Genomic DNA, 14241 nt, shown 5'->3' on the forward strand with positions numbered 1-14241 from the left:
ATTACCGCCAGTCGCTGCAGGACTCCAAGTACCAACCTACCTTCTTCCCATCCCGCGGAGGTTCTTCTCGCTTCAGAGGTTTCCGAGGCGCTTCCGGGTCTAGACGCCCTTATGGTAAGTCGTCCTTGTGTGTCGTCTCTGATTCCCCAACAGGTTGGGGGAAGAATCCGTCTCTTTTTCCATGCGTGGTCAAAGATCACCTCAGACCAGTGGGTTCTCTCTACGGTCCGGGGTTTTACCATCGAACTGGTATCCCCCCCAACGAACCTTCCCGCTATTCTATGGGGTCCAGTCTCAGACCAAACGCTTCTACATGCAGAACTTTCGTCCCTTCTATTCAAAGGGGCTATAGAGTTGTCCCCCGATCCTCACTTGGGGGTGCTGAGCAGCATCTTTTTGGTGCAGAAGAAAGGTGGCCAGTTCCGACCGGTCATAAATCTCAAACATTTGAATGTCTTCGTTCGCTACAGACATTTCAAGATGGAGGGCATCCATCTTCTAAGAGATATGCTTCTTCCAAGAGACTGGTTCGTCAAGTTGGATCTGAAGGATGCGTACCTTACGGTTCCTATAGCTCCTTCATCCCGGAATCTCCTTCAGTTTTTATGGAGCGGTCAGACATGGAGGTTTACTTGCCTCCCATTTGGCCTATCCTCCGCTCCGTGGTGTTTTACGAAACTCTTGAAACCGGTAGTGGCTTGGCTCAGGGCCAGAGGGGTGCGTCTAATCATCTATTTGGACGACATCCTGATCATGGCCCAGAATCCTTCCCTTCTGTTAGATCATTTGGAGATGGCCAAATCCCTTCTTCAAGGGCTAGGTTTCATTCTCAATATGGAGAAGTCGTGCCTCATACCAGCCACCACGGTGGAGTTCCTGGGTTTTGCCATAAACTCTATGGATCTATCCCTCAGTCTTCCTTTAGCCAAAGTCAAATCTATCCGCAAAGAGATTCGTCATGCGTTATTGCTCCCTCAGTTACCCCTCCGGCACCTGGCTCGCCTGATCGGTCTTCTCACTTCTTCCATTCAGGCGATATTTCCGGCTCCCCTCCATTATCGTGCTCTTCAGAGACTGAAAATTGCTCACCTGAGAGCGGGAGCCTCATACTCAGATACTCTGGTCTTGGATTCGGAGACCAGAGACGAGTTAATTTGGTGGATTCACAATCTGTCAGTATGGAACGGCCGGGCTATTTTCGGCCCACATCCAGATATGGTTATCGAGTCCGACGCCAGTCTGATGGGGTGGGGAGCACACTGTCAGGGAGTCTCCACGGGTGGAGCATGGTCTCCCGAGGAGTCTCATCTTCATATCAATGCTCTCGAGCTCTTAGCGGGTTCCTTTGCGATCCGCAGTTTCGCTCAGGGTTCAGTTCGGGCGTGTATTCGCCTACGTATGGACAATGTCTCTGCTGTCCGATACGTGAACTGCCTAGGAGGGACTCGGTCCAGGGTTTTGTCTTGTCTGGCCAAAGACTTTTGGGAATTTTGTCTTTCCAACAGAATTTCAGTGGTGGCGGAATACATTCCAGGCCTCCACAACACCTTAGCCGACTGGAGTTCTCGTTACATTTCGGACTCCAGCGACTGGAGGTTGGATCCGAGGGTCTTCCGAGATATTGTATCTCTCTGGGGCCCGTTTTGCATCGATTTGTTTGCGTCACGCCTGAACGCGCAGCTTCCCAGGTACTTCAGTTGGCGTCCGGATCCGCATGCGGAAGCCGTAGATGCCTTCCTTCAGAACTGGGGCGACTCTCTCCACTATGCTTTTCCTCCATTCGCTCTCATTCCTCGTGTACTCGCTCAGGTTCGTCGCCAACAAGCGCAGTTAGTACTGTTAGTTCCCTTTTGGCAGACACAGTCGTGGTTTCCACAATTACTGAGTCTTCTCACGGAGGTACCTCGACTTCTGCCATTTTTTCCTCAACTGCTTCTCGACCCTTACGGTGGCCACCATCCGCTCCTGTTGGACGGATCCTTGCAACTTCTAGCTTGCCGAGTTTCAGGGGTTCCTGGGATTCCTCACAATTTTCGGCGGCAACCAGGCAGCTGTTGGAGTCAGCTTGGGCTCCAGGCACTAGACGAGCCTATCAGTCTGCGTGGGACGTCTGGGTTCGTTGGTGCGTTTCACGGGACTTGGATTCCCTGCAAGCCCCTGTAGCCGCTATCCTTCAATTCCTCACTTCTCTCTTTGAGGCGGGTAAAGCCTACCGTACGTTAAACGTGTACCGCTCCGCTATTTCCTCCAGACATTCTGGGTTTGACGGTTGCCCCGCCGGCCAACACCCTTTGGTTTGTAGATTGTTACGGGGGTCTCGCCTGTCGCGTCCACCTAGACCTCGTTTCTCTACCACTTGGGATGTCGCTACAGTCCTCCGTTTCTTGGAGGATTGGCCTCTCAACTCTTTGCTGTCTCTACGTCAACTGTCAGCCAAGTTAGTGACCCTTCTTTGTTTGGTGGCTTGTAAGCGCGTCTCGGATGTCCGAGCTTTGGACATTGACGCGCGTTATTTTACTCCTCATGGCGTTATGTTCAACATATCTCGTCGCACGAAAACGGGTATTAAGTCGGTTACTTTTCCGTCTTTTCCTTCTTCTCTACAACTGTGCCCCGTTGCATGCTTAAAGGAATACGAGTCTCGCACCCTATCTTTTCGCTCTGGAGATTCCCCTCAATTGTTTATTTCTTTTCGGCGCCCTTTTGCTCCGGTAACCAGCGTTACGCTTTCCCGGTGGGTCAAATGGATTCTTTCTCTCTCTGGGATTGACACTTCCATATTTACCGCACATTCGGTACGGGGGGCAGCGGCTACCTCAATGTCAGTGGCCGGAGCCCGTTTAGAGGATGTCATGAAGCTGGCGGATTGGTCCCGAGTCTCTACCTTTCGGGAATTCTATTTCAGACCTGATCCGCATGTTTTTACCTCAGTCATTGCTCAGCTTTAAACTAGCAAATATGAGCCTCCGTGTCTTGATATAAAATTGAGGATTTTACTAAGTTATGACGTAAAGTCATGATTTTATGAAAGACACGGAGGCGAGTATTTCCCACCCTTTGTTTTATACCCACCCATCTGGTCTGTGGGGTCTCGTGATCTTTTTGGAATGTTATTTATTTATTTATTGAATGCATTATTGTTTTCGCAAGGAATGTTTCCGGGTATGGTTTTGCCACACTCGGATATATGTGTCCTTATTACCATGATGTCTTATTTTCTCTTCAGGTTGATCGCCTCCTGTCAGCTGCTTCCAGATGTTCTCCTTGCTGCAACCCACTGTTGTTGTTCGCAGTCGAAGTTCGGGCTGTTTGTTGACCGTTCCAAGTTCAAGGTTCTCGTCAGTTGAAGTCCACAAAGAAAGAGGAAGTGTTCATGTGGTGATGCGCCTTATATAGGGGCTGTGGGGGTGGGGCTATTGCCATGGTTACACTGATGTCTTTTTCTTCAGTTATCTCAGTTATCTTTGCTGCTATATGTCCAGTAAAGAAAGAGTTAAGCAAATACTCGCCTCCGTGTCTTTCATAAAATCATGACTTTACGTCATAACTTAGTAAAATCCTCAATTATTGTCTGTGTTTTGTGTTTATATGTGATTTTTTTTTTCCCCTGGTTTTTTGGGGGTTATTTTTATTATTACTTTGATACCTTAATAAATTAATATAGATCCTATATACTGTATCCAGGGGCATAAGTACAATTCATAGGGCCCCACAGTAAAGTAAGATGGGGCCCCCACCACCTAGTGTAAGAATGTTAAAACAGCAGCAGAAGTAGCAAAAATTCCAGGTATGTATAAAAGCAGAATATATCAGAGCACAAAGCTGCCACAATGTCACCCCCCACAAAGAGGTACAATGATCCTGCACCTGATTGGGCCCCCTTAACCTTTGGGCTATGGCTGCTATGGTTATAGTTACGCCCATAACCATATCTGCTTTAGATGCAAAATATACAGTCCCTGGTGGACTACACGTTACAATTATCCCGTATTATCCCGTATTTAGTGGGTAGATACCATCTGTGATATATAGGGTATAAAAGATAAGATCCCATCTATGTAATGGGTTAATACATAGTAACCTTGGTGTGTGCCTAGTGGGGACTAATATAACATTCCCAGTATATAGTTGTTAATATATCATACAATTGGTGTCAGTGGTGGATTAACAATAAATATCCCTGGTGTCTAGTGTGTGATATATAATATCCCTGGTGTCTAGTGTGTGATATATAATATCCCTGGTGTCTAGTGTGTGATATATAATATCCCTGGTGTCTAGTGTGTGATATATAATATCCCTGGTGTCCAGTGGGTTAATATATAATATCCCTGGTGTCTAGTGGGTTAATACATAACATCCCTGGGGTCTAGTGGTTTAAAATATACAGTAATATTCCTAGTTTTTAGTGTGTTAATATATAATATCCCTGTTGTCCAGTGTGTTAATATATAATATCCCTGGTGTCTTGTGGGTTAAAATATAATATCCCTGGTGTATAGTGTGTTAATATATAATATCCCTGTTGTCCAGTGGGTTAATATATAATATCCCTGGTGTCTAGTGGGTTAAAATATAATATCCCTGGTGTACTGTATAGTGTGTTAATATATAATATCCCTGTTGTCCAGTGTGTTAATATATAATATCCCTGGTGTCTAGTGGGTTAAAATATACAGTAATATTCCTGGTTTTTAGTGTGTTAATATATAATATCCCTGGTGTCTAGTGGGTTAAAATATAATATCCCTGGTGTATAGTGTGTTAATATATAATATCCCTGTTGTCCAGTGGGTTAATATATAATATCCCTGTTGTCCAGTGTGTTAATATATAATATCCCTGGTGTCTAGTGGGTTAAAATATAATATCCCTGGTGTATAGTGGGTTAATATATAATATCCCTGTTGTCCAGTGTGTTAATATATAATATCCCTGGTGTCTAGTGGGTTAATATATAATATCCCTGGTGTATAGTGGGTTAACACATAATATCCCTGTTGTCCAGTGTGTTAATATATAATATCCCTGGTGTATAGTGGGTTAATATATAATATCCCTGGGGTCTAGTGGGTTAACACATAATATCCCTGGTGTCTAGTGGGTTAACATATAATATCCCTGGGGTCTAGTGGGTTAACACATACTATCCCTGGTGTCTAGTGGGTTAACACATAATATCCCTGGTGTCTAGTGGGTTAATATAACATTCCCATTGTCTATTATTATATATTATATACCTGATGTCTGGTGTCCATGGTAGTGGTGGATTAATAATAAACGACCCTGGCATCTAGTGGGTTAATAATGGTGGCCCTCATCTTTCCGGGGTCCACCCCGACCATGTCCAGCCCCTCCCAGCTCCGCTCTGCACAGTTTCCACTAACCTGATAACAGAATTATATATTGCTCCTATCTCCAGTAATTGGTTGAGTGCAATTAACACTTTGGCGCGCGGCTCCGGGGTCACCGCTTGACATGTTTATCCCCAGGAGCTGCGCGCGGCGGTGAAGTCATACGTTTCGGCAGTGAATTAGCAATGATTTTACCGCCACTAATTTACTCCTCACATTTCCTGAGCGTCTGCAGCTGCCAGGGATCATGTCACTATATAAAGGACGTGCAGACTATATGGGGCGGTTTTAATCACATGACCTGTACGCGGGGATCCGCAACCTTCGGCACTCCAGCTGTGGTGAAACTACGACTCCCAGCATGCACACTTGCTTGGCTGTTTTCAGAACTCTCATAGAAGTGAATGGAGCATGCTGGGAGTCGTAGTTTCACCACATCTGGTGTGCCGGAGGTTGCGGACCCCTGTTCTAGAACTTTCTCATAGGCTTTGGCATTCAGTTTCCTGACCATATCTCTGCCTGTGTAGAATTATTTATCTGCTCACATAGCTGAGGGTTTGTTACAATGTATCAGTACAGGAATACTCACGTAATGAATGACTTTGATCTGGAGAGACGCCGCGTCCAGGTCGTAGAGTTCACCTGAGGGCAAGACACAAGTTATGTCAGAGAGGCATTCACATGGAAGAGCTAGGGCTAGGAACTGGACACTAAAGTCAACCTCCAGCCAAACACAGCCCCTCCTCCAAAAAAGAAGACTCCACCCCCGAGGGGCATAGAACTGAAAAATCATTGCATTCATGGTCACCAGTGCTCCCAGTATCATGAAAAGGGCTGGATGCCATAATCACGTCACCCCGGAGCTGAACTCCCGCATGGTCAAAATTTCCATTCTTTGAACATTACATGCACATGAACGTACCCGTTTTACAGAGTCCGCAAATCGTGGATCCGCAAAATACCAATGCTTGCAGACCGTGTGCCGCCTGCATTTTTTGCAGAACAGAAATGGGAGGATCAGTGGGCTGTCAGCATCCGTATATGTGTTCCCCCCAAAAATAGAACATGTTCTATACTTGGCCGCAAAATGCGGATCACGAATCCACTGAAGTCAATGGGTCGGTGAAAATAATGTGGATACAACACGGACAGTATTCGTATTTTGCGGATCTGCAATTTGCACATCTCCTACTGTCCTTCCTGTGTGGGTGTCAGTCTTCACTGCACCTATAAAATTCTATTCATGACCCAGGAAGCTCAGAATGAAGGGAAAACACGGACATATCTCGTACCACATAACTGCAGGATCTTCCGGTCTAGTTCATCGTAACTTTCATTCTGAACAGGTTCTGGTTTGACCAATGATTTTTCAGAAGAGCCCGTTGATAGACTGACTTGGGGCCACGGTTGTAACTTCTGGACCGCCACCACCCGTTTACAAGCCACCACCATCTGTGAGAAAAAGGGTTAACAAATGTAAGATAAGAAAAGTGCAAAGATACAGGACATGTGGCTGCTGCCCAGAGGCAACTACCTGTGGCCGCCACTAGGAGGAGCTGTACACATCTGTATGCAGTCAGCTCCCTCTAGTGGTGACCGCAGGCAGAGAGAATTTTATAACGAGAAAAAACTTTTGTATGAGAAAAAACAACAACTTCTGACTGCTATAAAATAAGAAATGAATATGTGCAGGACGTTGCACCTGATTAAGAGAAGATTGTTTTAACGCTTTTACTACTGAAACAACTATAGCTATTAACCCTATCACCATTCTACACCACCAGGAATACTAGGCTATGTTCACATGCTGAGGATACAGTCAGGATTTTATCCCCCATTCACACAGGAATTAATGCTCTGCAGCTTTTACGATCCACACCATGCCGAATGGCTCCACCGAATGAAGGTGCAGATCCACAGGCCAATCTACAGCATAGGTACAAGTTTCCTCTGCGGATTTCTCAAGTCATCTCAACATGGACTTGTTGTTAACCACAGACCTCCAGGGATATTATTTCTAACCTACTGTAGACGACCAGAGATATTACTGTAACCTACTCCAGACCTCCAGGGATATTACCGCTAACCTACTCCAGACCTCCAGAGATATTACAGCTAATGTACTCCAGACCTCCAGAGATATTACAGCTAACCTACTCCAGACCTCCAGGGATATTACCGCTAATGTACTCCAGACCTCCAGGTATATTACAGCTAACCTACTCCAGACCTCCAGGGATATTACCGCTAACCTACTCCAGACCTCCAGGGATATTACCGCTAACCTACTCCAGACCTCCAGAGATATTACCGCTAACCTACTCCAGACCTCCAGAGATATTACAGCTAACCTACTCCAGACCTCCAGGGATATTACCGCTAATGTACTCCAGACCTCCAGGGATATTACCGTTAACCTACTCCAGACCTCCAGAGATATTACCGCTAACATACTCAAGACCTTCAGGTATATTACATCTAACATACTCCAGACCTCCAGGGATATTACAGCTAACGTACGCCAGACCTCCAGGGATATTACAGCTAACGTACGCCAGACCTCCAGGGATATTACAGCTAACGTACGCCAGACCTCCAGTGATATTACCGCTAATGTACTCAAGACCTTCAGGCATATTACAGCTAACGTACTCCAGACCACCAGGGATATCACAGCTAACGTACTCCAGACCTCCAGGTATATTACATCTAACATACTCCAGACCTCCAGGTATATTACATCTAACATACTCCAGACCTCCAGGGATATTACATCTAACGTTCTCCAGACCTCCAGGGATATTACAGCTAACGTACTCCAGACCTCCAGGTATATTATAGTTAACATACTCCAGACCTCCAGGGATATTACTGCTAACATACTCAAGACCTCCAGGTATATTAAAGCTAACGTACTCCAGACCTCCAGTGATATTACCGCTAACGTACTCCAGACCTCCAGTGATATTACCGCTAACGTACTCCAGACTTCCAGGGATATTACAGCTAATGTACTCCAGACCTCCAGGTATATTACAGCTAACCCACTCCAGACCTCCAGGTATATTACAGCTAATGTACTCCAGACCTCCAGGGATATTACCACTAATGTACTCCAGACCTCCAGGGATATCACAGCTAACATACTCCAGACCTACAGGTATATTACAGCTAACCTACTCCAGACCTACAGGTATATTACAGCTAACATACTCCAGACCTACAGGTATATTACAGCTAACCTACTCCAGACCTCCAGGGATATTACAGCTAACGTACTCAAGACCTACAGGTATATTACAGCTAATGTACTCCAGACCTCCAGGTTTAATATAGTTAAAGTACGCCAGACCTCCAGGGATATTACAGCTAAAGTACTCCAGGGATATTACCGCTAAGGTACTCTAGACCTCCAGGTATATTATTAGTTAACATACTCCAGACCTCCAGGGATATTACCGCTAACATACTCCAGACCTCCAGGTATATTAAAACTAATGTAATCCAGATCTCCAGAGATATTACCGCTAACGTACCCCAGACCTCCAGGGATATTACCACTAATGTACTCCAGACCTCCAGGGATATTACAGCTAACGTACTCCAGACCTCCAGGTATATTAAAGCTAACGCACTCCAGACCTCCAGGGATATTACAGCTAAAGTACTCCAGACCACCAGGGATATTACAGCTAATGTACTCCAGACCTCCAGGGATATTACAGCTAACATACTCCAGACCTCCAGGTATATTAAAACTAATGTAATCCAGATCTCCAGAGATATTACAGCTAATGTACTCCAGACCTCCAGGGATATTACCACTAATGTACTCCAGACCTCCAGGTATATTAAAGCTAACGCACTCCAGACCTCCAGGGATATTACAGCTAAAGTACTCCAGACCTCCAGGGATATTACCGCTAACGTACTCCAGACTTCCAGGTATATTACAGCTAACATACTCCAGACTTCCAGGTATATTACAGCTAACCTACTCTAGACCTACAAATATATTACAGCTAACCTACTCCAGACCTCCAGGGATATTACAGCTAACCTACCCCAGACCTCCAGGGATATTACCGCTAACCTACTCTAGACCTCCAGGTATATTACAGCTAACCTACTCCAGACCTACAAATATATTACAGCTAACGTACTCCAGACCTCCAGAGATATTACTGCTAACGTACTCCAGACCTCCAGGTATATTACAGCTAACCTACTCCAGACCTCCAGGTATATTACAGCTAACGTACTCCAGACCTCCAGGTATATTACAGCTAACCTACTCCAGACCTCCAGGGATATTACAGCTAACGTACTCCAGACCTCCAGGTATATTACAGCTAACGTACTCCAGACCTCCAGGTATATTACAGCTAACCTACTCCAGACCTCCAGGTATATTACAGCTAACGTACTCCAGACCTCCAGGGATATTACAGCTAACGTACTCCAGACCTCCAGGGATATTACCGCTAATGTACTTCAAACCTCCAGGTATATTATAGTTAAAGGGAACCTGGATTTTGTGTATAGAGCTGAGGACATGGGATGCTAGATGGCTGCTAGCACATCCACAATATTCAGTCCCCATAGCTCTGTGTGCTTTTATTGTGTCAAAAAAACGATGTTATAGATATGTAAATGAGGCAAGTAAGAAGCCCAAGGAGCTGTTACTAAAGTTTCCGTAGCACAGCACCGCCCCGCATCCTCCGAATCTCTTCCTTGCTCCCTAACTTCACAAAGCTCGAGCTAGCGCATCCGCAGTGTCGGCATAGTGTTCCTTCCCTGTGCTGGCATCAGCCTCAGGGAACGAACTGCGCATGCGCTCGATGTCGGGGAGCAAGGAGGAGATTCGGAGGGTGCGGGGCGGTGCTGGGCTCCTTCACAGTGGGCGTGGCTGGGCTCAGAGTCAGAGAACGCTGGACTCATCTAAGGGTCATTTACAGATCTATAAAATAGTTTTTTTACACAATAAAAGCACACAGAGCTATGGTGACCGGATATTGCGGATGTGCTCGCGGCCATTTAGCATCCCATGTCCTCAGCTCTATACAAAAAATCCAGGTGACAGGTTCCCTTTAACCTACCCTATCGTTCCAAGAACATTACAGTTAACCTACTCTAGACCTCCAGGGATATTACCGCTAAGGTACTCCAGACCTCCAGGGATATTACCGCTAAGGTACTCCAGACCTCCAGGGATATTACCGCTAAGGTACTCCAGACCTCCAGGGATATTACCGCTAACCTACTCTAGACTGGAGTAGGTTAGCTGTATTACCACTAATGTACTCCAGACTTCCAGGTATATTACAGCTAACCTACTAGATCTCCAGGGATATTACCGCTAAGGTACTCCAGACCTTACAGCTGTGTGTGTGAGTGTTAACCTACTCTAGACCTCCAGGGATATTACCGCTAAGGTACTCTAGGTCTCCAGGGATATTACCGCTAAGGTACTCCAGACCTCCAGGGATATTACCGCTGAGGTACTCCAGACCTCCACGGATATTACCGCTAAGGTACTCCAGACCTCCACGGATATTACCGCTGAGGTACTCCAGACCTCCAGGGATATTACAGTTAACCTACCCTATACTTCCAAGAACATTACAGTTACCCTACCCTAGACCTCCAGGGATATTACCGCTAACCTACTCTAGACCTCCAGGTGTATTACTGTAACCTACTTCAGACCTCCAGAGATATTACAGCTAACCTACTCCAGACCTCCAGAGATATTACAGCTAACCTACTCCAGACCTCCAGAGATATTACAGCTAACCTACCCCAGACCTACAGGGATATTACCGCTAACCTACTCTAGACCTCCAGGTGTATTACTGTAACCTACTTCAGACCTCCAGAGATATTACAGCTAACCTACTCCAGACCTCCAGAGATATTACAGCTAACCTACCCCAGACCTCCAGGGATATTACCGGTAACCTACTCTAGACCTCCAGGTGTATTACTGTAACCTACTCCAGACCTCCAGAGATATTACAGCTAACCTACCCCAGACCTCCAGGGATATTACCGGTAACCTACTCTAGACCTCCAGGTGTATTACTGTAACCTACTCCAGACCTCCAGAGATATTACAGCTAACCTACCCCAGACCTCCAGGGATATTACCGCTAACCTACCCCAGACCTCCAGGGATATTACCGCTAACCTACTCTAGACCTCCAGGGATATTACCGTTAAAGGAGTTTTTGATGCTGATGACCTTCTAGCAGCTTACCAAGCACAGTGCCGTACATTGTATAGCGGCTGTGCTTGGTAAGCTGGGAGAAGGCTGCGGCGATCACAGGTGCGCTGGTGCCTTCTCAAACAGATGATTGGTGGGGGTCCTGGGTGTCGGACCCCCACAGATCAGATGCTGATGATCTATCCTGTGAAAGAGTCATCAGTATCAAAATCTCGGAAAACCCCTTTAACCTACCCAAGACCTCCAGGAATATAACTGCAACCCTACCCAAGACCTCCAGGTATATCACAGGTGACCTACCCAAGACCTCCAGGGATATCACAGGTAACCTATCCAAGACCTCCAGGGATATCACAGGTAACCTACCCAAGACCTCCAGGGATATCACAGGTGACCTACCCAAGACCCCCAGGGATATCACAGGTAACCTACCCAAGACCTCCAGGGATATCACAGGTAACCTACCCAAGACCTCCAGGGATATCACAGGTGACCTACACAAGACCTCCAGGGATATCACAGGTGACCTACCCAAGACCTCCAGGGATATCACAGGTGACCTACCCAAGACCTCCAGGGATATCACAGGTGACCTACCCAAGACCTCCAGGGATATCACAGGTGACCTACCCAAGACCTCCAGGGATATCACAGGTAACCTACCTAGTTACTGCTACTATTCAGAACTCTAGGAAAGCTGGGTGATAGACATCGGTCACTTTGGGATTTTTTTATTTGGGTGGACAGATGACTGTAAATGACATTATCATACTTCTCATTATCAGAAAACAGGGGCGTGAATACTTTTTTTAGACCTCGGATTTTCAATAATCGCATTGTACACAGGAAATAATGACTTTTCCCTTAACTCATTTCAAAGTTGCAAAACAAAATCAAAACCTCTCGAATTTACCAGATGCAAATGAGCTGATAAAGATTCAATTCTAATCAGCGCAAAAACTGTAGAGGAATCTCCGTCCACCAGTTACGCGCTCGGAAATAGGGAAGGATTTTTCTTTTCTGAGTTTCCTATCAGAGAGGCGGCAGATAAGAGAACAAACCGCTCAATCCTTTATTATATATATGCACATCTCACTCTGGCGCAGATACAGCGCGGGCACCTGTGGGGGATGGGCTGCCCGTATCAGATTGAACGAGGCTGTACACAAGCCCCCACATCCGCCCGCTCCTTCTCTCATTTGATTAACCTGTCAATCTGTTTTGTTGCAGGGGATTTGATTAACTTTAATCTTATGAAATTTTAATTTCTCTCTTGGCTCCAGAGAGTTTCCTTCGCTCGGTGCCGGTCATCATATAGATTTGGGAAGCTCCTCTGGAGCAGGTGGGGGCGGCCGGACGAGTGACCATTAAACCATTGTACGTATAAGAAGTGCTCGAATTGGGACAAAGTAACGGATGACAATCTTAAAGGGACACTACTAATAATTTCAAGACACTGCCCACGTTATAACATGAACCCTGCAGATGAAGACGCCGTATCAACTATTTCTGCAGGAACTTTACTTCCAAGGATATTAGCTTTTAAAAAATCAAAAAAAGATTTGCCTCCTCTAGGGGGCACTGTTACAATAGTTTCTATAAAAAGACTGAAACCCCAGTAAAGACAAATCATTCTGGAAAAAAATATTTACTGAAATCACAATTCAATCGGCTGAGAAGCGCCTTTAATAAAGCAGTACTGTCACTTTAAGGCAGAATAAAGGGCACTTTATACAATGTATCTTTTGAAACTACCGTAATTGCTAAACAATTGATTAGATCTTTAGTTAATTAATCAGATCCCTACTTTACTTTGTTCTAATATACAACAAACTACCTGTATTGAATGTGAAAACCCCTCTGCCTCAGGTCAGATAGAAGTTGTCACAGCCCCGCCCACTCCGCAAGCTTGCGGAATTGAGACACCTTATAATAAGTGAGACATTATAAATAGCGGAAGTTAAGGGTTTGAGGACCCCTGAGAGAGGGGTGTCTCCTCCACAGTGTTACTATGTGTCACAGGAGATTTTGGTGGAGTGCTCCTTTAAGTGAGGAGCGGCTGTAAATGCTGTGTGACATGACTTACGTGTCGCTCCAGAGTCCGCAGGTTCTGTTCATCGTAATCGCTCAGCGGACTGCAGTACATCTGAAAGACGAAGAGCGAAATCGTAACGATATCAATACATGTGATTTATAGATCATCTGAGAGGAAACTAAGCGACCAAAAAGTGGAAAAAGACGTCCAATGGTCGACACCACGCACTGTAGACAGTGAGGGTGACACTATAGCAGTGGTGGCGAACCGATGGCACGGGTGCCAGAGGCGGCACTCAGAGCCCTCTCTGTGGGCGCCCGCACCCTGGAAAAAATCTAAGGCTGCATGTCACACGACAAACTGACATTTTTAACAGACATTTTTTTCACTGATGCCTTTCTAAAAAAACGGACATTAAAAACTGACCCATTCAATTGTATGGGGGCAGTCTGTCAGTGAAAAACGGACAAGATAAAACATGTTTTATTTTTTTATGTCCGTTTTTCACGGTTGTGTGCATGCAGGCTTAGGCTACTTTCACACTAGCATTAGGTGCGGATCCGTCTGGTATCTGCACAGACGGATCCGCACCTATAATGCAAACGCTTAGATCCGTTCAGAACGGA

General features: G+C 45.7%; 1 protein-coding gene across 3 annotated transcripts in view; it reads right to left on the bottom strand.

The window, feature by feature from the left end:
- Positions 1-14241, bottom strand: part of PDE2A (phosphodiesterase 2A) — a 426878-nt gene that overhangs the window by 123136 nt on the left and 289501 nt on the right. For all 3 annotated transcript variants that reach the window (XM_040426563.1, XM_040426562.1, XM_040426564.1), the window contains 3 exons: positions 13667-13726; positions 6647-6806; positions 5944-5996 (listed from right to left, as the gene is read on the bottom strand). In XM_040426563.1, the coding sequence (XP_040282497.1) occupies positions 5944-5996; positions 6647-6806; positions 13667-13726 (273 nt within the window). The remainder of the gene's footprint in view (positions 1-5943; positions 5997-6646; positions 6807-13666; positions 13727-14241) is intronic.

The sequence above is a fragment of the Bufo bufo genome, chromosome 3 (assembly GCF_905171765.1).
Source record: "Bufo bufo chromosome 3, aBufBuf1.1, whole genome shotgun sequence".
NCBI lineage: Eukaryota > Metazoa > Chordata > Amphibia > Anura > Bufonidae > Bufo > Bufo bufo.